This window comes from Lytechinus pictus, chromosome 4 (assembly GCF_037042905.1).
Source record: "Lytechinus pictus isolate F3 Inbred chromosome 4, Lp3.0, whole genome shotgun sequence".
In the NCBI taxonomy this organism is placed as follows: Eukaryota; Metazoa; Echinodermata; class Echinoidea; order Temnopleuroida; family Toxopneustidae; genus Lytechinus; species Lytechinus pictus.
In genome coordinates this window covers 12,333,380-12,355,766 of record NC_087248.1, presented here as the reverse complement: position 1 = coordinate 12,355,766, position 22,387 = coordinate 12,333,380, and the positions used below count along the sequence as shown (strand labels likewise).

General features: G+C 36.4%; 2 protein-coding genes across 3 annotated transcripts in view; one reads left to right on the top strand and one right to left on the bottom strand.

Annotated features, from left to right (window-relative positions):
* Positions 1–1,813: 1,813 nt before the first annotated feature.
* On the top strand, positions 1,814–19,255 carry LOC129259008 (protein downstream neighbor of son homolog). The gene is made up of 11 exons (XM_064098398.1): positions 1,814–1,910; positions 7,277–7,629; positions 8,298–8,390; positions 8,928–9,116; positions 10,123–10,250; positions 11,449–11,502; positions 12,845–13,023; positions 13,820–13,922; positions 14,790–14,984; positions 16,109–16,304; positions 16,703–19,255. The coding sequence occupies exons 2-11, from the start codon at positions 7,303–7,305 to the stop codon at positions 17,057–17,059; spliced, it is 1,821 nt and encodes a 606-aa protein (XP_063954468.1). The 5' UTR covers positions 1,814–1,910; positions 7,277–7,302; the 3' UTR covers positions 17,060–19,255.
* The window catches only part of LOC129259534 (ankyrin repeat domain-containing protein 11-like), a 24,001-nt gene continuing 20,687 nt past the window's right edge, over positions 19,074–22,387 (bottom strand). The window contains exons 9-10 of one of the 2 annotated variants that reach the window (XM_064098396.1): positions 21,448–21,635; positions 19,074–20,889 (exon numbers count right to left, since the gene is read on the bottom strand). In XM_064098396.1, coding sequence (XP_063954466.1) covers positions 20,776–20,889; positions 21,448–21,635 — 302 coding nt within the window. In that variant the 3' untranslated portion in view covers positions 19,074–20,775. The remainder of the gene's footprint in view (positions 20,890–21,447; positions 21,636–22,387) is intronic. The other variant, XR_010293362.1, reaches the window with a different exon arrangement.

Genomic DNA, 22,387 nt, shown 5'->3' with positions numbered 1-22,387 from the left:
ATGGTCAATAATTCCGGATGGGCCTGGGTTATAACTGAGGGCCCTTACCTTTCCCCTCTACATACCCCTCCCTTCAATGGCGTAATGAGCAAAACTAATTTGAGGGGGCTCAATATGGTGTATTGCATAAAATTAATAAGATGTTGCGAGCCAGCGAGCAAAAATATAAATATTTTCATTACAAAAATCTGAGTTTGTGATAGATTTTGACATAATTAATATTATGAAAATGTATTCACCCTTGTCCCTTTCCTCTTTTTCCTTTTCTTTTGTTTTTTCTTGGCCGTGATCAATTGGGGGGGGGGGGGAGAGCCCCCACCTGTACGCCCATGCCTCCCTTTTTCCTATAGTCTAAAAAGAAATCACCGAAACAAATTATTGCCAATTCTGTTCCCCTTCCCCTATTCATCAAATTTTCCTATAGATTATAATTAAGGGAGGCCGTCATTATAGAAATTATATTAAAAGTGTTTTTTTTTTTCATTTAAAAAAAGAAACTGATGAAGATGAATTGGACAAGAAAGAACAATCATTCTAGTTGCTATTTTTCACATATTCAAAATGAGATGACAACACAATGGTACAACAGGAGATATGGCAGGCAGTAAGTGGGCAACTATACCTCCTGGTAAGAAAGATATGGGACAATAATTATATAAACAAATTATGACAATAAAAAAATAATGTGATAAAAGGAATTTAGATGCTGCAAGGACATTACATGGAGCTACTCGTCCGCCCCGGCCCTATATGATTTATTTTTTCCAAGTATAGGCCTAATGAAAAAAAAAACGTATTCAATAGAGATATTAGAGACGAACTCTATAGGTGGAATGTATATTGATCCGACTTGATACTACAGGGGAAGACTTGCCCTTTAGAATTAAGTATCATGGGAAGTTATTTGAAATGAAAATTAAAAAAAAGTGAAGCAAAGAGTAGAAAAATAAATTTTGGACAATTTTTTTTTATTAGCAATTAACTGACAGAAGTAATGCTTTTTCAGTATATTTCTTAATTGTCATGGTTGAGACAACTTGACTTCAGGGGAATTGATGGAAGGGGAAAACGGTGACAAATTTCTACATGTACAAAATATTCCCTACTACTTTTCACAATCTTAATTCTCTCTTGACATTTTGACAGGCCTATGTTGCTATATGTAGGTCCTACTGGTCTCAAATTGAAAAAAATATGTACACTCGGGTATAAGTTTGAGGGCGAAACTTGAATGGCATGGACCGTCACTCAACTTAATTAGTGCCGCCCTCGGGCTGATGAGATGGTTTTACTATTATATTTTCAGATAACTTTCCATGTGTTTATTTGGACCGTCAATCTACCGTTCATGTATGCAGCAATGGTTTGCAGGGAGTCATTTGGGGAAAGGGGGCAAAATATATGAAAACAAAAATGTTTTAAATACTTTCAAATAAATGTAATTATGTACAAGTTTTTAGTGTTTATTGTCTTTGTAGATGTAAGTGGAAATATTTCCCTACGTTAATACGGAGGAGTGGGGGCATTAATCTTCAGGGAAAGGCCAGATTATTTTTAATTTCAATCATTATGAAAAAGGGCCTATATACTATTTCTAAACACCGCCTTTTGTATGAATGAATCTTTCATTAGCCATACCTTTTTCCTTTATCTTATGAAAGATGTATTCTTTAATAATATGATTTATTTATTTATCAATTTTTACTTATTTATTTTATTGTTTTGGATGGAACCATGGATTGATGGAACCATCAACCTGAATGTGGGAGCTGAGCTAGCTAGCTAGATACGTGTTTTTTGAAGAGCGCCAACTACCGATATTCTTGATATAATTGCGGGAGTTTGGAAAACATAATCAGGCTAGTAAACAACATAAACAGCTACAAAATATTCCCTTAAAAGTCTGTGACGTGAGTATCGTAGAGTGTGCAAGGACCGTTTTTGTATTTTGTGTCTTTTATTTCAATAGTAGTAGTGTTGTATAAACTTGTAGCGATCAAAGATAATATTTTATGAACCTTTTTTTTAGAAATTTAATTTGGGTGTCCAGCTCAGCTGCGCCTGCAGCTCGATGACGATGGCAGTCCAGTGGGCTCAGCCTCATCTCAGCCTCGCCCTCGGGCCGCGGGCGAGGCAAAAAACGGGGGCCTTGGAGCGGGCTTATTTTAAAAAGGAGGGTCCTCGGAACGGGCTTCGGAACTACAAATGTTTGTGAAAATGGGGGTCCTCTGAACGGATCTCCGTATCTCTGTGAGTGCGTATGCATCCCTATGGAACGGGCAATCGTGCTTAACGCAGCTAGCGTGGCCTCCGCCGGGTGCGCTCGCGCTTGCCTTAGGCGATGGTCGAAAAGCGCTCTACGGCCGCTTTTCACCAAAATTGTAGCAGATCAATGCGACCGGAACGGCGTGACGAAAAATATGCGAAGCTTTGGAGCGGATTTCTTTCTTCTTTTTTTTCGATAAGAAGGAAATGCTATGCCTTGGAGCTGCTTTCTTTGTTTTTGTTCTCAATAAGACAAAAATGCTATGCCTTGGAACGGAAATTTGAGTGTAAAAATGGGGGTCCCCTCCGCGGCACATACCCACTATGCATTATATACTGAGTGCCCCCCCCCCCCGGGCGTTCGAATAAAAATTCTAGGATTTCAAATTGTCCACCCTAGTCTAAAGTACGATATTTCTGAATTTTAAACATTTTTTCATAAATATAGAGGTGATTTCTTTTTCATAATGTGACATTTTAATTTTTTATGTACAAAAAAATGATCGGAAAATCAGGATTCAGGTTTCCGCCAAATGTTAGAACTTAGAATTAGAATTTAGATCTAACGTTACTCTGCTAATACTATTTTTTTGTACATAAAAAAATTAAAATGTCACATGAAAAAGAAATCACCTCCATATTTATGAAAAAATGTTTAAAATTCAGAAATATCGTACCTTAGAGTAGACTAAGCCAGTCTAGACCGCAGTAACCGCTAATTCCTTTCAAATGATGATCAAAACATCGTCATCTTTGATCCTTTCGTTGGTCAACGTAAGTTGCCATCTTGGACGACGTCATCATCCATGATCCTTACATTTACCAGTCGCTATATATCGCGATTTGTGCCGCTGCTTTGCGCTTCAGGGCCTGACCTTTACTTTTTTTTTAGGGAGCCAGCCGGGCTCCTCAACCACTTTTTTAGGGAGCCCGCAAGGGGTTCAGGGAGCCCAAGTTTATCACATTTTTTTTTGGTCATAACAATGGTCAGTATTAAAACACACCAACAAAATTCCTTGTTTTTATAATCATCAATACCAGGTGTACTATTATTAAGTAAATGTGAGGATTAACTGAACTGAAGAATTAATCTTACAGCAATTGACTTTTGTGAAGCCCTTTTGTTACAGTAACAGTCTAACATTGGACTTCAGGTTTTATCAGAATGAGATATAGCAGTGGATAAGTCACTCTTCCTTGCTTCGTCTGTTCAAATTTATATTCATTCAATCGTCAATATTGCTCAACAGATTGAGCAAGCAATAATTAATATAATTTGCAGAGAGGAAAATAAATGACAAAAACTATTGAAAATGCGTTTTTACCACTAGGAATACACTTTTCTTTCAGAACTTTCCCAAAATATGATATTTTCATCCTTTGCTCAATCTGTTTCATTGCATATTCAATTTCCACTAAAATGGACATTCATCTCATCCATTATTTCAGAACTGACATCTTTGTTTACATTAAACTCAGCCACAGGCACTAGGAATGCCCAAGGGGCTCATACAATGACCCTCCCCCCCATGGACATACCATTGTAACCAAGCAACACAGGCTCAATGTTGACAGTTATGAGGTCACTCACTGTTTTTATGAATGAACTTTATTGGCTGATACTAGAAAAACTTAAGGAGCAAGCCGGGCTTTTTGATTTACTTTCTAAGGAGCCCGCCAAGGTTTTAGGGAGCCAATTGCCACCGGGCTCCTGCTAAAGTCGAGCCCTGAAGGCTTGTAGATGTGCGTGCGTTCGGAACTTGTCGCTCGCATTGATTGGCCAGGATATCGAAAATTTAATCGGAAAGCCTTGATAAAAGCACAATTCGTTTGAACGTAAAGGACAACAACACACGGCACGGCTGCCATTTTTTCCTCTCAGGCAGAAAATTAAAAAAATAAGGAATAACTTATCGGTAACGTATATTTTCGATATTTTCTTAGAACTTACATAGTATCAAAAGAAAGATTAGAGTAACGAAAATAGTGGGCCTTCGTTCAAGATAATATAATTGGATCACTGAGATCTGAAGAACAGAATCGACCAAGAAATACCGCTTTGGAATTGCATAGGCTGCATTAGTCTGCAATTTTATTCAATACTCACTTCTTGGGCGGCATTTCTCGGCAACTAAATTTCATCATAAGATGACTTTCATCTTTCAAACATCCCTTCAGCTTGAACATAACATGGCTTCTGCGAACACGTTTTCTACAGGACAAATTAGCATAAATTCCGAACGACTTCATGGTAGCCGTGAAATTTCCAATGGTGTCTCAAAAAAAAGGAAAAGGAAAAATTGTGAGATTCACAACAAAACATCCTCCCCGCCCATGAGGCTACGCCTCAGCAAATATTCAAAATTATTATTATTTATTTTTTTTACTTTTCAGAAAATACATACAGTATTAGCAATAAATAGATTTGATACCTGTTGAAAAAGATGACATAAAACGATTTCCAAAATTATCATCCTTTCAACAACATTAATTGCATCATTGAAATACTGTTTCAATATAACTGAGTTCAGTCTTTACGAATGTTCATCGTCATCGTCACATGGATAGATTCCGAAGAGAACTTCTTGATATAATGTCAATGTTCAGTCTGTGTAAATGTAAGTTGTATCAACGTAGAGCGGCTTGTCTTGACGAAAATAGTTCGCTAGTGTTCAGATCACCTGTTGACGGCGAAAGAAAACTGGTCGCGAGCGAGGTCCACCACGAAGAAAGCTGATTGCGAATGTTAATAACTATCGTGTATAAAATTGATTATGAAGAAAAATATGGAAGTGAATATCCTCTTTCACTTTGTATAATAAACTATGCTACGTTTCATGCTTAGAAAATGCATAAATATCATTTCAAACATATTTTCATTGATATTCACTTTTAATATATGACAAAATATTTCTTCTTGACACTGAAAAATACACTATTAACACTTGTGTATCACTTGGTGGCAACACATCACTCATCTGTATAACCTTCAGCTGGGCATATAACTGCGATTTTGGTGATTGGACGACGATATTCACCCGATGCAGTTATCACTTTGACATTGCGAACTCTGTCATCTAGACCGGGGTACACTTCAACGACCCGACCTAGCAACCACTTTCTTCAAAATCAAAATCGGATGTAAAATAAGAAAGTTATGACATTTCAAAGTTTTGCTTAATTTCACAAAACAGTTATATGCACATCCTGGCTGGTATGCAAATGAGGAGACTATGACGTCATCCACTCACTATTTCTTTTGTATTTTGTTATATAAACTATAAAATATTCTAATTTTCTCCTCATTGTCAAGTGATACAACGATTAATTCCTCCCTGAACATGTGGAATTAGCATTGTTTAATAATATATGGTTCAGTCAAGTTGGTCCTTATTGTCAAATTTATAAAAAATGAAATATTGTATAATTCAAACAATAAAAAACAAAAGAAATAGTGAGTGATGGACATCATCAACTGACTCACCTCGTTGTGCATATCACTGTTTTGTGAAAAATAAGCGAAACTTTAAAATGTCATAACTTTCTTATTTTACATCCGATTTTGATGAAATTTTAAGCACTATGCTAGTTTGATTTTTCTCTATTTATTCAAGTCAGCATTTTCCTGGGGTGGACTTGACCTTTAATTGATGTTGAGGGCTTGAGGCAAAAAATGGAATGCATTTTTATTACATTTTTGATTTACACAGCCCAAGCCAGATCTCGTACAGTTTAGTGAATACATTACCAATATGTACTGACCAATAAGTAAAAGAGAGGAGGAAACTTATTCAGAATGTTACCTTTAAACATAAACTGGTGTCTGAAATCCTACTCATATTATTACAGAAACAGAAACATGAATCTTACACACATTATTTCATTTTTAGTGACATTTATGTTGTTGACCATATGGACAAAATGTAACGTGAGTAACCACTTTATCTGCACCCCTAGTAAAATACCATGTGTTCTTTATTTTTTGAATTATATACAAAGTTTGTCTCCCTAATATACTTCTTTGAAATGGATTATAATCAACTTTCATAAAAGCCTTGTATGAGGACACTTTTCACTTATGTCGACTTTTCGTTTTATGCATGTCCAGATCATGTAACATGAGTAACCAACACATTTCAAAGATTTGTCAGGAGCATAATAAAATTTCCCAAGTTTTGTTTTTATACAAAGTATAGTCAGACTGCGTACTTTGTTGTGGTAAAGAGATGTTTAGTTTCTATCAATAATAATTGAGTTACAGCTCCTAGTATGAGTCAAGGTGTCTCCAAATGTAACGTGGGTAACCGTGGAATAGCCCCTATCGATTTCATTTTTAAACAAGAATTCATAAAAAAAATTAGAAAAATATTATGAAAAGATGGGGGAGACTTGACCGATGTTTACGCCGCAATCTTGTTTCTCATTGTTCTTCGCCAACGTTACGGATGCATGCGCATGTGCAAGGGTCCTCGCGTATGCGATATTTTGAAATCGGCAGCGAATTATCTATACGTGTGAGGAACTCGATGTTGGCTTTAAATCACCAATTTTGAGGCTAACCGGAGGATGGATATGGAGCGAAATTAGGGTGTAAAGTAAGAAATTAAGCTTTTATTCTTTTTTGATGCTGTTTCGACGTATGATTTTTTACAATAAATATGCATTTTTTCCCACCTTTGCCACTCGGATATCAGAGTGAGTTTTGGACCTTGATGTTCGGGTAGGTGTAGCGGTAGTGAAGTGGAGTGGAGCCTGCACGAACATCACTTGAGGTAGGCCTAACCCTAACGTTCTAATAAAAATGCATGGACTTCGAGTGACACTAGCCAATGCCATGCTAGCCAGAAAATATGGCATTGGTTGGCTTCCCATAAATTGTCACATTCGAGAACTTTTATAAAATGCCTTTCAAACTATATTGAAAATCGGTAAGATTGAACACAGTTCAAGTCTCTTCATTTTTAGGGGAATATATTATTGAATGAATTTTGTTTCATCCTTGGTATGATAGGTGCTACTATACCAGTTGACATCTCGATGGAAAATTCACCAAGCAAGCAATGGACCAAACCCTCCCACGTTATGAAGGTGCGGATGAAGCGAAATCGCCGAAGCACCAGCGATCTGACTTCGAAATCCTTGATGTCCGACCAGTCGCTGGTCAATGCTGGGTCGCATTCGGCCAGACCAGGGGAGGGCCGGAGTGGGAAGAGGCGGAATCCATTCGGTAGCGGGGGTGGCAGCAATATCATGAGAAGGAGAATTCAAAGTGAAGTTATTGGAGGGCAGAAGGAGCTTGATGCAAAGGAACATGGGAGAAATCATCAGAAGCTCTTCACTGCACTTGATTCACAGCAAGATGAGGTATGTTCATTTTTGTTGGGGAAGGGGCGGGGGGGCGGGGGGCGGAGCCATGGAGGGTGGCAATACTTTCTCACATCCATTTCTGCACATGAAGAGGCTAAAATCCATATATAAACTACAGACTATGCATTTCTATATTTTTAGGTAAGGTAACCTTTCTATAGAGGACAATTCTACATACATTTCATCACAAATGAAGAAAAAAAGTCAAAGGGAAAGACACTCTGGGGCCAATTAAAGGGGTATTGAGGTCAATCATGAGGGCATCCACAGCCATTTTCTAAGATGGCCGTAGAATAATTTAAACCCTGGCGAACGGTCAACTCATTATCCTATTACTCAAAAGTATTCTGATTAAAAAACCCTTTCACAACCCTGAACCTTAATGATATATGTATATTTTCCTGATGAAGCCCTATGGGCGAAAATTTGATCAACTTTTCTCTCTACGGTTGTTTTATTCATCTTGTATTTTGCTTTATATATACATGTATATATATATTATATATCTTTAGAACTTTAAGAGAAATTGATTATTTGCATTAAGACTGAACACAACATTATAATAAAAATGAAATTTAAAAGCACTATTGCCATTCAGTCCTATTTCATGTACGTGTACCTTAACTTATGCTGTACATACATCTTTATCTTCACCTTTTAAATAGGTATTTGATGTGGAGGCATGTCAGAGACTGACCAAGGCTATAAAAGCTATACAAGCAGAGGAAGAAAAGAAGCTGCCAAAATCCTCAAAAGAGGTAAACCATGTTCCACTTGATTCACACTGGATTCTTAGAAATGATTGCATAACTACAAACCATGTAGATTGGTCAAAGAACCAGATTCTAAACATTTCCCTTCAATCACTCGGGATGATTTGTTCAGTGAACTTGACTGTGTCATCACTTTAGTATTTTGCTGACCTGAATAGACAGTATCAAGCATAAAGTAAGATTTTTAGGTGAATACAGTGTTTCTCAAAATTCAAACAATTAAAATAAGATTGAATTGAGCTATTATGTATTATGCCATACTACAGGGTAGAGTTGATTCATGTTAATTTTATAGCATAGTTGATGTACATTGTATTCTCTTTAATGAACTTTACTGATCAATGCACATGCAACTTATTCCCACTTATTTCTTTGTTCAAATTATGATTGATTCTGTTATTTATTAACGGTAGAAACTCTATTAAAATACTTTGCTTGTTTACTAAGGGACCATGCAAACTAACAAATACAGTTATCTTTTCCTCTGCTTGACTGATTCCATCCATTTTCTTTTTATTTCAGCCGACTGAGAAAACATTGATTGAATCCCTTGCTAGAGGTAAACCTGACCTATCACCGGACTGGTGTCTCAGAACTCGCGTTCGCTTTACGTCACAAAGCTCGTTCAGCTGGTGCCAACCGATACGAATGAAGGAGGAGGCCAGGGGGCTATGCTCATTTGTACAGGGTGACAATGGTCCTGACACTGAGGTGAGGGTCCCACTGAACTACATTGCATGGATGGGTTGTTGAATGTGCAAATGAGGCGTACCGTGCACCATATTGTTACTTCACTGATGGATGAAAAGTGCAATATTTTGGTGGTTACTTTTCTGAGTGCATGCGTGGAGTCAAGAGGAGGGGGCGACTGGATTCATGAAGATGGGGATGCGTGCATGCAAAGTTCTGCTAAGATTTAGGCTCGAGTCTCTTTCTCTTTGTCTCTCCCTTCATTTTCTCTCCTTCAATATTCTTACTCGAAATTTCTGCAAGAATCGCATTATATTCATATATTAATTGTTTGACAGAAATATTTCTGTACTCATTTTCTACAGAGATCAAGGATGTGACCATATTGACAATTCTGCACAAAAAATATCAACTCACTTTATATTTCAATTTATTGCGAGAACTAACATGTTGATTGTCCTGCATACACAAAGCCTTGAATTAAACAAGGTGTCATGTACAAAAACAGAAGTCCTGTCATGATAGTCAGCATTGGTGTAGTGCATGTTTGATTTTACGAGGCACTTTTATTTTGTGGGAATTACTATACAGATGTACATCTGATTACGGATACTGTTACCATATGTACACCACAATATCATGAATTTATCAAAGAACATTGATGGAATGAAGTAGTTCAGGGGATATCAAAGATATATAGTATATTCATAGCATTAAATGGTCGAAGAAGTTAATTTACAACACTGGCGTGCAAGCTCTACAATTTTAGTGATGGAATTATGTAGCTGCAGAGGAAATGATTATTTATTTTTTATTAAACATCACATCTGAAAGACTTGACCAAGGCTCAAACATCTGCATCAATTTGTAACTCCCCCAACGTAGCTTGGATTACAGGCATATGTCACAACACCCAGTTTACCATCAAAGCTAAATAAATAGTCTTTGGCCAGAAAGCTTATGTTAATTTTATCTCTGTTGATATGCCATTTATGATCACCCATGTGTATGCTTGGAATTAATTTAGGAGGAAAAGCCTGTTGATGAGTCTAGTTGGAGGAGTGACCTACAGCAGGCTACTATGTGTTGGATGCATCCTGATCTACCATGGCTGAGCCTCTTCCCGAGGATTGTACCAGAACCAAAAAAGTTCAAGTAAGTTTCGTTTTCTCCTTGTCCACCTCCTCATATTCAGTAATGATAAATGATTTAAGAGATGTTTATCATCATCGTCATCCTCAGCGTCATCATTACTGCCTCCATCATCGTCGTCATCATTATCATCATCATCATTGTCGTCATATCGTCATTATCATAGTCAACACCATCATCATCATTACCATCATTATCATCATGTCATCATTGTCATAGTCATAATTCATGATGATAATGATGATTACAATGGATTATGATATTGATGATGATGATGATGACCATGAAGAGGATAGTAATGAAACTCAACAAGTTATAATTAAAACAACCATAAGCTTTGAACTTTGAAGAGATACTTGCAGCTCTTTCTAGAATCTAAGATCATAGAAAAGAAACAAAACAAAAACTAATACTTGATATTTGATACAATAATTCATCTTGCAGCTCCAAAAAGCTAAACTGGAATGAACTTTGCAATATGTCGTGAAAGATTGGTGTCATAGTGAAGATCTCTATTTTACAATAAAGGGAGAGTGCGTTGTGCAAGTACCGGTAAAAACCTGGATACATCTTAAAAAACGAGATCCGGTTGGAGGCTGCAGATTTCTAATAATGGGAAGCGCAGACTCTTTAAATGATTAACACATCATACAAGAATTCAAATTATTGCAGACAATAAAAAGCTCTTGTCCTGAGACATTCTTTCCTGGTGAAAATATCCCCAGTGGGTCTTCCAAACATTTCAGTCAGGGGGTACAGGTCAATGTTTGAGCAGTTTGTATTTATTCATTCTGCACAGAGATGTAAGCTCTTTAGTAATCTTTGCATACATCTATTATGCTCCTATGACACAGGAAGATGGAAATGTGCTCCATCTGTTCACACAATGGCAGTGGTATGTTTCAAAGTCATTTTTGGGAGAAAAACAATATCAACATTACCAAGGAAGGAAGAGGATTATGACATACCGTACGCTGTTAATAATAATTGCGTACTCAAGATCTCAACATGTATAGCATCTGGGTAGAATAATTATGTTCACATTTTTTAAGTACATGCATCTTATCTATGAAGTCTTGTAGACAATCTAGCATTCGGGCTCAAATACTCTAAATGGCTAAATAGCTTTTTTTTTCTTCAAAAGCTTCAAAACAACTAATCTTGGAAATTCTTCTTTCCTTTATCTCTTTATTCATTGCAGGCAATCAATCGCCACCAAGGAGCCAGCTATAGCTACTGCCTTGATGACAAATTGGTAAAGTGCAGATATTTAGTCTCTGTGCAGTTGTATCTGGAATATATTGCACAATACAGATTGAAAGAAATTGTTTTTTCTTCCAAAAAAGTTAAATAAAGAATAAAAGGTCAAGTCCACCTCAGAAAAAAGTTGTTTTGAATCAACAGAGAAAAATCAGACAAGCGTAATGCTGAAAATTTCATCAAAATCGGATGTAAAATAAGAAAGTTATGACATTTTGAAATTTCGCTTATTTTTCACAAAATAGTTATATGCACAATTTACCCACATGCATATGAGAGAATCGATGATGTCCCTCACTCACTATTTCTTTTGTTTTTTATTGTTTGAATTACACAATATTTCAATTTTTACAGATTTGACAATTAGGACCAACTCGACTGAACCATATAATGTTAAGCAATGGTAACTCCACATGTTCAGTGAGACATAAAACTTTGTTTCACAGGACAATGAGGAAAAAATAAGAATATTTCATATTTCAAATAATAAAATACAAAAGAAAAAGTGAGTGAGTGATGTCATCAGTTTCCTCATTTGCATACCGACCAGGATGTGCATATAACTATTATGTGAAATTAAGCGAAACTTAAAAATTTCATAACTTTCTCATTTTACATCCGATTTTGATGAAATTTTCAGTGTTATGCTTGTTTGATTTTTCTCTTTATATTCAAATCAACTCTTAGTTGGGGTGGACTTGTCCTTTAATTAAAGGATATTCAAATCTCGATGAACACTGATATTACATGTAAAATCAACAGATGCACAATCAGTACTATAGATAGCCTTTGTTATATGAATGTGCATCTGTTGATAAGGATTCAATTTGCAACCAGATTTTACAAATCTTACGATGATGAGGAGTGGAGTATTCATGAAATTTCCCCCTCCTAATGTAATCCTTTGCATGTTAATATTCTACAAGTTTCTATTCATCATAAGACATTTAAAAAGTAGATTATGGCCATGTACCAGAGGTGATGAAGTGTAAAGAAACTAAGAAAGTTCATTTATTTATCTTCTCTTTCCTCAATAAAGAAGGAGGGAGAATTAGATCCTCCTCTCCTATTCTCATCATTTTATACTTCTCCAAATCCTCCTTCTCTACCTCTTCTTTTTATTCATCCTCCTCCCCTATCTTCCTGTACATCCTCCTCCTTTTTTGTCTCCTTCATGTTTATTACCATTTCAATTATGCGATCAATTGCGTCCTATTGTGTTACAAGATACAAGACACTAGTCGCTCATTGATGTCTTAAGACATTTCGTAAGATATTTATCAATCTATTTCAAATGCTCCATTAACACAGACTATCCTGATTGTCTCTCAATCTAGGTCAGAGAGTTTCCGATCTGTATTCCACCTGCTGCGGTCGGGTCATTGCCCGTATTTCTATCTGTGTACGCATCACTTCACTGTACTGTTCAGAGCAGCTGGTGTCGGTGCCACGCCCACTATGCATGCTCTCATGACCCCAACCACTAGAGGGCTTAGAGAGGCATTAAAAACTGAAGGTAAGTCAATGACTTTTGTATATGAGAAAGAGTGGTCTTTATGTTCAAGTGATCTTTGTGGTTAAGATTATCTGATGCATGCTCAAATGAGAAAACGTGAAATACAAAGAAATTATAGTTGTGTGAGGTCTTTGATGTTGATAATCATGACTGTGATTTGTGAACCAGTTCTCAAAATATATATGGGATATGCAGTATACCCGAGATTGTTGATGTTGCTATAAACAAACAGTCTCAATATTATACAAATAATGCACAGGTGAGAGTGTGTTAGTGGTAATGGTGCACATTATAAAGGCATTCAAATAGTGTGAAAATCTTATTAAGGTGATCGATCACACTGTGCTTTCGCTTTGCAGAAACCAGTGTTTTTTTTTATATGTGTCAACTATGAATATTATAGTAGAGAAATTGTTGTTACTCTGGAGGACAGCAAGGTCACTATTTTCTTTATATTACAACATCATAAATATAGCCATGAAATATGATGTGCACCTAAGGCCGGATAGCATTATTTCTGCCATCGCATTTTCTTTGATAAAATGAACGTTTTACACTGTCTCTCAATTTTTAAGTCCTCAAGTGCAGATATGTATAAAAAACACCCTATAAAGTATAAACACGATGCTGCAACTGAAGTGCACAGCCGGAGGTTTACATATAGCATGAACACAGGATTTTGCATGTAAATTCACAATTTGAATTATATAATCAAGATTAATTTGAACATGTGTGCATTTTATAGAGTAAACTGCATGATATAGTCGTTTTCTTGACAAATTCTTTTGATATATAGGAATCAGTTATTCCATGCCTCTACATCAAGAAGTTCCATCTCCACCGCAGTCAAAGCCAACTACATCCACTGCAGATCAACAAAGCAAACTTGAGGGAGAAAGGTACATCACCCATCAATTTTATTATAACATGAATAATCTTTTATTCAGTAATTTCACAGACTGACATCTAATGAAATAAACTGGTGGTATTTCATTTCATTCCTGGTTTCATGAAGTGATGGACGAGCACACAATTCGATGGATTCACAATACGTTGTGCCTTCTATCGGTTGCAGCGGGCAGGCTGAATTTTGCAATATGCCTCATGGGAAAAAGTTGACATCTGTTGCACGCGCTAGTACTACAGTGCATGCATGCATGCAATTATTAAGCGCTGGCCGACATGGCTTGACCGGATATGCTGTTTACTAGGGTCCGGGAGGTGGGGGAGAAATGTGCCTACATACTTCTTACCGTTTTTGGTGAATTCTTGCTATATGGTTTTCATTTTTGAAGCATCACAGTCTCATTCCAGTACTGTGCGCTGCCTGTGCGCGATGTCGACCCCGAAAATAGAAATGTGGCCTGTTCGCTGCTACCGATAGATGCGCACCATATTGTGAATCCACCAAATTTAAAGAGCTCAAAATTTAGAAAATTGCTTTCAAAGATTGAGGGATCAATATCAACCTCTTTAATCCATAAAGGTTGGATGAAATCAGATATTTCTATGTTTATTTATTTGCATAATTTTCAATTTATTTTTGGTAACGATGACAACTCTCACTTAATGAAAATACAATAGTAATGGTAGCTCTACATTTTTTTACTTCAAAAGAAACTAAAATTTGAAAAAATATGTCCCGGACTTTCTATTTTGATAAGTAAATAAAGTATATAAAATCGTAAATTTCCTTGTATTTCATTACTACCATCAGCTTATAAAAACCAGTGACAATTTATTGTTGATTCATATTTATCTTTCAGCTGTCCTGATGGAGAGACTGATGAGCTCTCTGAGCCCAACCACGAAGAAGGTCAGATAAAAGAAGAGCCAACAGAGGAAGAGGAGGAGGAAGAGGAAGACATCCTTCGAAGCCCTACCAAGGCATCGTCATGGTTACAGAGCATTGGTCTTGATAAGACTAACTTTCCATCACTAGAACCTACCAGAGTCAAATTGTATCCCTTTCAATGTTTGTGCTATGAGACTTGGCGTATATGTTCATCATTTCGTGTCTGTTAACATTTGTCTGTGTTAGATAAATTGGAGACTTTGATTGGCTTTAACCCTATCTTAACTGGGTTATTTCGGATCAATTTGACCTCCCTAAGATCTCGCCGTTGATTGCACGATCGCCGCGAAAATTTGCATGCACTTAGAGCCAATTTTCAAAAAATTGATCGCTTATATTGTTTTATTGATTAATTATGTAAATAAGCGTCTGATATTTGCCTTAAATTTGTTTCTTTGTGTATGTTTTTGCCTTTAACTCACTCCATATAGCTAGAAGAATTCTAATTTTTGGTGAACATATCAATTCTTACATTTCTAACAAAAATCTACAAAAAATTGCCCAAAACCATTAATTTCCTATGTATTTTATTAATGCTTATGTATTTCTTTGTTTTTTCAAACCTTTGTTTTTGCGCTTACAAAATATTGCGTAATTTCGGAACCGTGTACCCGGGCGTCGCAAATTTGGTCTCGAAAGATGCACAAGACTTGAAAGTAAAAAGTCAGTGAGCAGCACGGTCAAAAAAGTTTGTCAGGGGGGGAGGTCAAATTGACCCCCCCAGTTTAATAAGGGTTGATAGAAGCACTGGCCCTGACTGTTTCCATTGCAACTGTCAGAGAATGACTCGCCTAATAGAGTTGACAACTTCCATGAAATTGTGCCCAGGTAAGGTGTTTCATAAAGCTGCTCCTTAGTTACATGTACGATCGACTTTATGAATGACTGGTGATCCTTGGGAGCTAAATCTACACCAATGAAAATTTGGGGCATATGATTTACCTCAAGAAAGGATGGACAGTTTGTAAAGTTGCTCGTAACTTACGAACAGCTTTATGAAACACCCACCAGGTTTCCATCATGTTGCAGGTGCATTTGATGTTCAAGTATTTATGAGGAGCATAGACATGTTATAAACCTACTATTAACACAGACAGGGATGATCTTTTGGGTTAATATTAATGATATGTTGGCATGTGGAAATCTTCAAAACCTACACTTACAGAGTTGCTATAATTGATTTGTTTCTCAAGCCATTTGAGAGTGATTCCTTGACCACGCTGTCCTCAGCCAATCTGACCAGCTGCTTAAGCTGGACAATCGGCCACAATCTCTGGTTCTTGTGGAAGGACTGGACACCCAAGCCTTGTACAACTTCCTCCTGAATAGCCGGACAGTGCTGACCAGTGTAGGTCCGCTAGCCGACATACCCCCAACCATCCTCTCACCTCTACCCTTCAAAGGGGCTACCCTCCACAGCTGTAAGGTAATACTCATTTGTTGATATCTTATGGGGGATTCCCCCAGGGGGTGTTTCGTGAAGTACCTTGTGAATGATGATCCAATTAAACTTGCTCTTAGCCAACCAGGTCAAAGTTTTTCTGTGGTGTTTATCATAATAGGGCTGCCAAGTCTCCCCGATTGTCAGACTCCCTAAAAATTGACTTTTTTTTTTTAGTGGAAAACTGCAGATTTTTAACTTCTCCCTGATACATACATTGATTTCTTTCTCAGTAAATTCTTCCTGCAAGGTAATTAGTAGTTTGCAGCTCTGTCATAGAACAGAGAAAAAGAGCAAGTACTGTAAAACCTATTTTATAAAACAAGTAATGCACTTGCTCTGCCATGTCAACATTTTATTTCCTCTTGTTTAATAAATTCCAGTTGAAATCAGGCACTCTGAAGCAACAAACCAACCAATCACTGGTAGAGCTCAGTAGTCTAGAGGTCACAGGCCCCATCATGCCACACAACATCCACATCCTCTGCAATCTCCTCCGTAGGACGCAAGATGGCGCTTTCCAGATGGCCCTCAGCAATCACGAAGCAACGTCGCCGTTCACGAGCTGTTCACATTCCATGAACGAGAAGGGAGGGACGGACACACGGGACAATGAGAAATTGAATGCATTGAGAATGAACTGTGGACTATCTAAGAGTCAGGCAGAATATTTGACAAGCATGTGTACTGTGAATCTACCAGGCAAGGAAGTATTGTGCAAAGATGGCTTATTCTTATAATTGTGGTCAAGTCTACATATTCGACTTTATATTTATAAAGTCCTTAAATTGCATAACGTCGGTGGGCTGTTGAAACCTATTATTTCAAAATTTAAACATTTTGAGGACATCTGAAAAAATATATATATTTCAGAGTTATGATACAAGTGGCCACCTTCTTTTGCCTAGAGAGAGTTTTCCACAGGATTTAGAGCATTGTTTTTAGACAATGTGAGATTGCTACTCTTGCATTAATTCTGGAATGAAGCTTTTTTTCTGAACTGTCCTAATTTTTAAAAAGCTTTTGAGGTACAAGGTTTTATTAGCCCACGGACGATAAGCCAAAGTAATATTGACCATTATAGTGCAAAACGTGTTTTGTGTACTTGTTGTAACTCAAATTTTACCCAAGTCAAGCAGATTTCTCTGGTCATCACAATTTCATCACTTCTCACTCATTTTCAAGAAAGAATACTCTACCTCACCTACTCATCATTTTTCAACTCTTCAATCCTCCCAATCATTTTTTTAACACTGACCATTACCAATGACCCTTGGAGTCTTCCCATATTACTTTTCACTTTGTTTCAAATATTTTCCATACTGGCATCCATCCTGTATACTGAATTAAAAATTTCAAGTCCTTGAATTTCTTTTAAAGACCCAGACCGGAGCTTAAATCGTAGTGACAGTGATTTTCCGTTTTACCGGTAAATAAAACATAAATACTGTTTGGTTCTTATACTTTTCATGTAAAAATTTATGGAATTCACCTTTGCAAAGATGGAATTCAGGTTTTTGCTGTGTACATTTTCAGTGACAAAATTGAATTTCCATTTTTAGGTCAAGTTGAAACGGAATTACAGATTTTCAGAAACGGAAAAGACCATTTTTTGAAGCAAAAAATCACTGTCTCTAAAATTGCAATTTAAAAATGGGAAATATGTAGCTACATAAATTTAGTATAACAGTGCAAGTTTCATGCATATTCACTGCTTGACAGCTGAGTATTTTGCTTAAGAAAATATAAAATTGGCGGTTTTTGCAGGGAATTGGGACAAAAGGCTTTCCATTGCCTTTCTCCGTCCTCAAGACTGTGACGTCATATTGTGTCAGAGGCGTTATGATTCCATAGCCTTGTAGTACTTTTACACTGAAAAAGGGGGTTATTTTTTGATTTTCGGATTCTGAATTCCATTTTTTCTTTTCAATTTGCAGAAAAAAATGACAATAACAATTTTTCAGTGCTCAAATGGATGGAAACGAACAATTCGTCACTAGATTTGTTTTGTGATTTCTTTTCTTAGCTCTTATTGGCCCTAAATTGCTACATGTATGTCAGGAAATCTTGTTACACATAATCCGAATACAGATATAATTCGAAAGCTGTGCCAAATTAGCAGGAAATAAAATATGGTGAAAACTAGTAAAAAACCATAGATTTCATCAATTCAAGCTTACAGAAAGACATTGATATCTTTGTAATAGAAGTGAAGAAAATAAAATGCGTAATCTGAAAGGGGAAAAAATCACCCACTTTTTCTGTGTACAACTCACTCTATAAAATTACACTGCTTCTAACACAATATGACGTCGTGGTCTTGAGGCCGGCGAGAGCTGAGAGCATTGTACAAGAAAGTCTATTTTGGAAGCCCTATAATTGGAGCTATTCTTAAGCAAAGAACTCAGCCATTAAGCGGTGAAAATGCATAAAGCTTACATTTCTGTATTAAGTAATTTATTAGCTTTCGATTGTTATATGATTGATTAATATCATTTTGGGTCCGGTCTGGGTCTTTAAAGAGTCACCTTGAGAGAGAAAATAATTTGTTTCAGATGTCCCATTCCTTGGAAAAAGTCCTCCTTTTTCTAAAATATCAATTCTGTGTCCGTTGTTATAAATTATAATATCAAATTCTGTTTCCTTCGGCAATATACAAAAGGTTAAAGCATAGTTCGTAAAAGTCAATATCAAATGCTAAGACCATCTTTCCCATTATTCAATTTTTCTTACCTCTGAAATTTTTCTGTTTTTGTATTGCAGAAAATTGGGAACTTTACCATGTGTAATGCAAGAGGTGAATTCCTAAATTCTGAAATGTATTTATTAGTGTTGTACAGATGTAACTATTAATATTATATTTTGTGTATGTATGTGACTTAATGCAAATTTATAATGAATTTTTATAAACTACAATAAAGACAAAGTGAAATGCATATTTTAGTTGCATGGTTTATTTTTTTTGATGTATATACAAACATTATTCAAACTATTTCAAACCTTGAACATAATTTAATGGCAACTTCAGAAAATTCTCAATGTACATTGTTCAGTACGATGTAAAAAAATAAAATGTGTTTAATCTTTATTTTGATATTTGCTTTAATATAGTCTTTAAAAAATTAAAGTTTTAAAACTGCAAGAATCATACTAATCATGGTCTTAGGTCAGAAAAAGTACAATGCATCTGCAACCTTTGCACTTGTAAGTTTATACAATTTCTTATAAAACTTTGATGGGTGATATTAAGCCAAGTTTATTGGTCTTCAAATTTTGTTAATATTAACAACTCATAAAAGCAAAAATTTCTTCAAAGTTTTTCCAATCCCAAAATAGGAAAGAGTTGACTGTAGTTATACATGACGCTTTTTTCTTCTGCTTTTCCTGAAATATCATATTTTCACTTTTCATAAAGCGTTTAATCTTAATGAGAAATCATGATGAAAGACGGATATCAAAAATACCAAAGTAATTTTAGCCTCAGTCAAGTTGATTTCGTGCTGTTCAAAATGTAATTGCATTAACTAGTCAAATATTTGCACACATGATGGGTATACTATAATGTAAAAGTACTTCTGCAAATTCAAAGGGGATTGGGTCAAATTTACCAGACCCCCTGAATTAAAAACAAACTTGGTCTGGAGAAAAATAGAATCCTAAAATATGGCTAAAGTTAGAATAGGGCTCATTCTGTAAAAGATTTTACCTTGGACCGATGTATTAAATTTGACCATTAACTCTCATCAATGGTAATTACAATGGTAACTGCTAGCGATGCCATTGTTGAACACTACACAGCCAATGGTACTCTATAAACAAGCCCATGGAAAAGAGAAAGTACCCATGCCTTTTTGGTGACCTACCCGAATCGTCTTATTTTTTTTGACAGGGGTCGTGGTAGCCCACCCCCCCACACACTTTTCCTCAACTGTACAAAAACGTAAAAATGATTATCTGATTATTTTCAGCATGGTCAGCCCCCACTCAAAGCAGTCAAAGGAAGTTTTTTACACGAAAATCTGGCCCACGATACTTCTTGCTCCCTCCTTCTTTTACTCCCATGGTTACATCCAAACCCTCTCAAAGTTGCTTGTCCAGCAGAAAGATACCACGGCCTTATGCATTTTTGTACTAGCCGACTGCCTCTTCCGGTGTCTAGACGAAGCCGAAGCCACATCGGGGATTCAGTACTAAGTTTTTCTTCACGTGAAACAAAGTTCAGTGATGCCAGCCTGAAGCGAAGCTTAACATGTTCAAAAGCCCCATGCGTGCTGTCCTTTATAAAGTCAGAAAAAGGACGTCATCAGAGCTTGAAATCAGGAAATTGCTTGCAGATTGACATCTCTGAAAGTTCTTTAGGCCTATCCAGCTTGTTTATATATGAAAGAAAAGTCAACTTGAGGTAACTTTTGTGCTTTTAATTCCGTCTTCCATGAATGGTGTGCTTGATTCTTGATCACGACATCAGTAGGCCCATTTTCTGAAGAGCGACCGTGGCTGCCAAAGCCTTTGCGTCTTTCTTATTCGCCGAAGGCACAGTCGAAATGTACTCTTCGTTACGGATACGTACCTGGAACAAGCAAACGAGACAATCACAAAATAAATATAATATTTTTCCATCAATTTATGCAAAATCAATGCAAATAAATTTCAGAATGGTATGACTTCATGATGTATGGTCAAATCTATATAGGCCCAGTGAGCTGAGAATGATAAATAGGCTTTGAATTTGATAAACATAATTGTATTTTTTCAAGTACAAAAATGGCTTTAGTGAATATCTAAAACCAGTTTTTGTGTTAAAGAGCAGGCATACAACAATTTACAGAATACATAGTGAATATGACTTCACATCGCTATAATCACATTCTAATAAGCCTTACATTTCAGAAAGGTATAAACAGCATAAATTATAACAATTAATTTGAACATGTGAGACACATATAGCTACTTAACAAGGTCTACCCATCTTAGTTCATGAATCTAGTATTGTCCACTTCCTTCAAGGTTTTCATTCTTCCTGGTACCATCTACTCTTGTGTGGAGCTTAGCAAGCTTTTGCAAATGTTGAGGGACACTACTGTGTCTCTTCGATGGACATTACTACTGCATATTATTTATATTTTACCTTGAAAACAAAGTTTTTCCTGTGAGCTGGACCATCTTCTCTGACAACCTCAAAGTTTGGTTTGCCCCATCTTTTCTTATTACAGAGTTCATTTAGCGCCATCACGGGGTGTTTGCCAGACAGGTCCTTGCGGATTACCTTGGATACGTCACCTTTCTTCTTAGGCTTTTCTGCCGCAGCTACCAGACCTGGAGTTGGGGTGGATGATAGGGAACAAAAATGAAATCAAAACAAAAGAATCCGGAGAATGATGAAATTGCTGTGTCTAGTCTAAGCTATCGATTATGGACTTCTCCAAGTAAAGATATTGGAGGCAATTTAGCACATTTATCAGCCGATAGTTGTTAAAGCAAGGCCAAGACCTTGGGGCAATTGAAATGTACAAGGTTTTGCTTTGAGACTTATAACAAGGCTTAACCCATTTGAGACTGAGCCTGCATAATAATAATAAATTGGTGCTTATATAGCGCATAATTAAAACTGCTCTATGCACTTTACATATACAAATTACTCTCCAATATTACATATACACTTTAACAAAAATAAGTATGTTTTCAAATGCCTTTTAAATAATTTGACAGAAGTACATAATCAAAGATGAATTGGCAAACTATTTCATAATTTGGGACCACAAAAATAAAAGCTAGCTCCCCCCCCCCTTTTGAAACTACTCTAGTCTAGGAATGTGTAAAAAAAGTCTTCAAGTCTGTAATGTGGCCAGTGTGGTGATCTTAGTAGGCTACAGTTTTGGGTGCCATTTTATGCATACACCTATAAAGTTACAATGCAACTTTGTCAGAAATTTTTTGTCAACTGGTAACCAGTGAAAATGTTTCAACAAGGGAGTGGCTCGATCATACTTCCGCACTTTCAAAATGATGCTATGATGGCTGGAGTCTACTGAAAACATGTAACATAGCAATACCATTCAGTCTCCAAA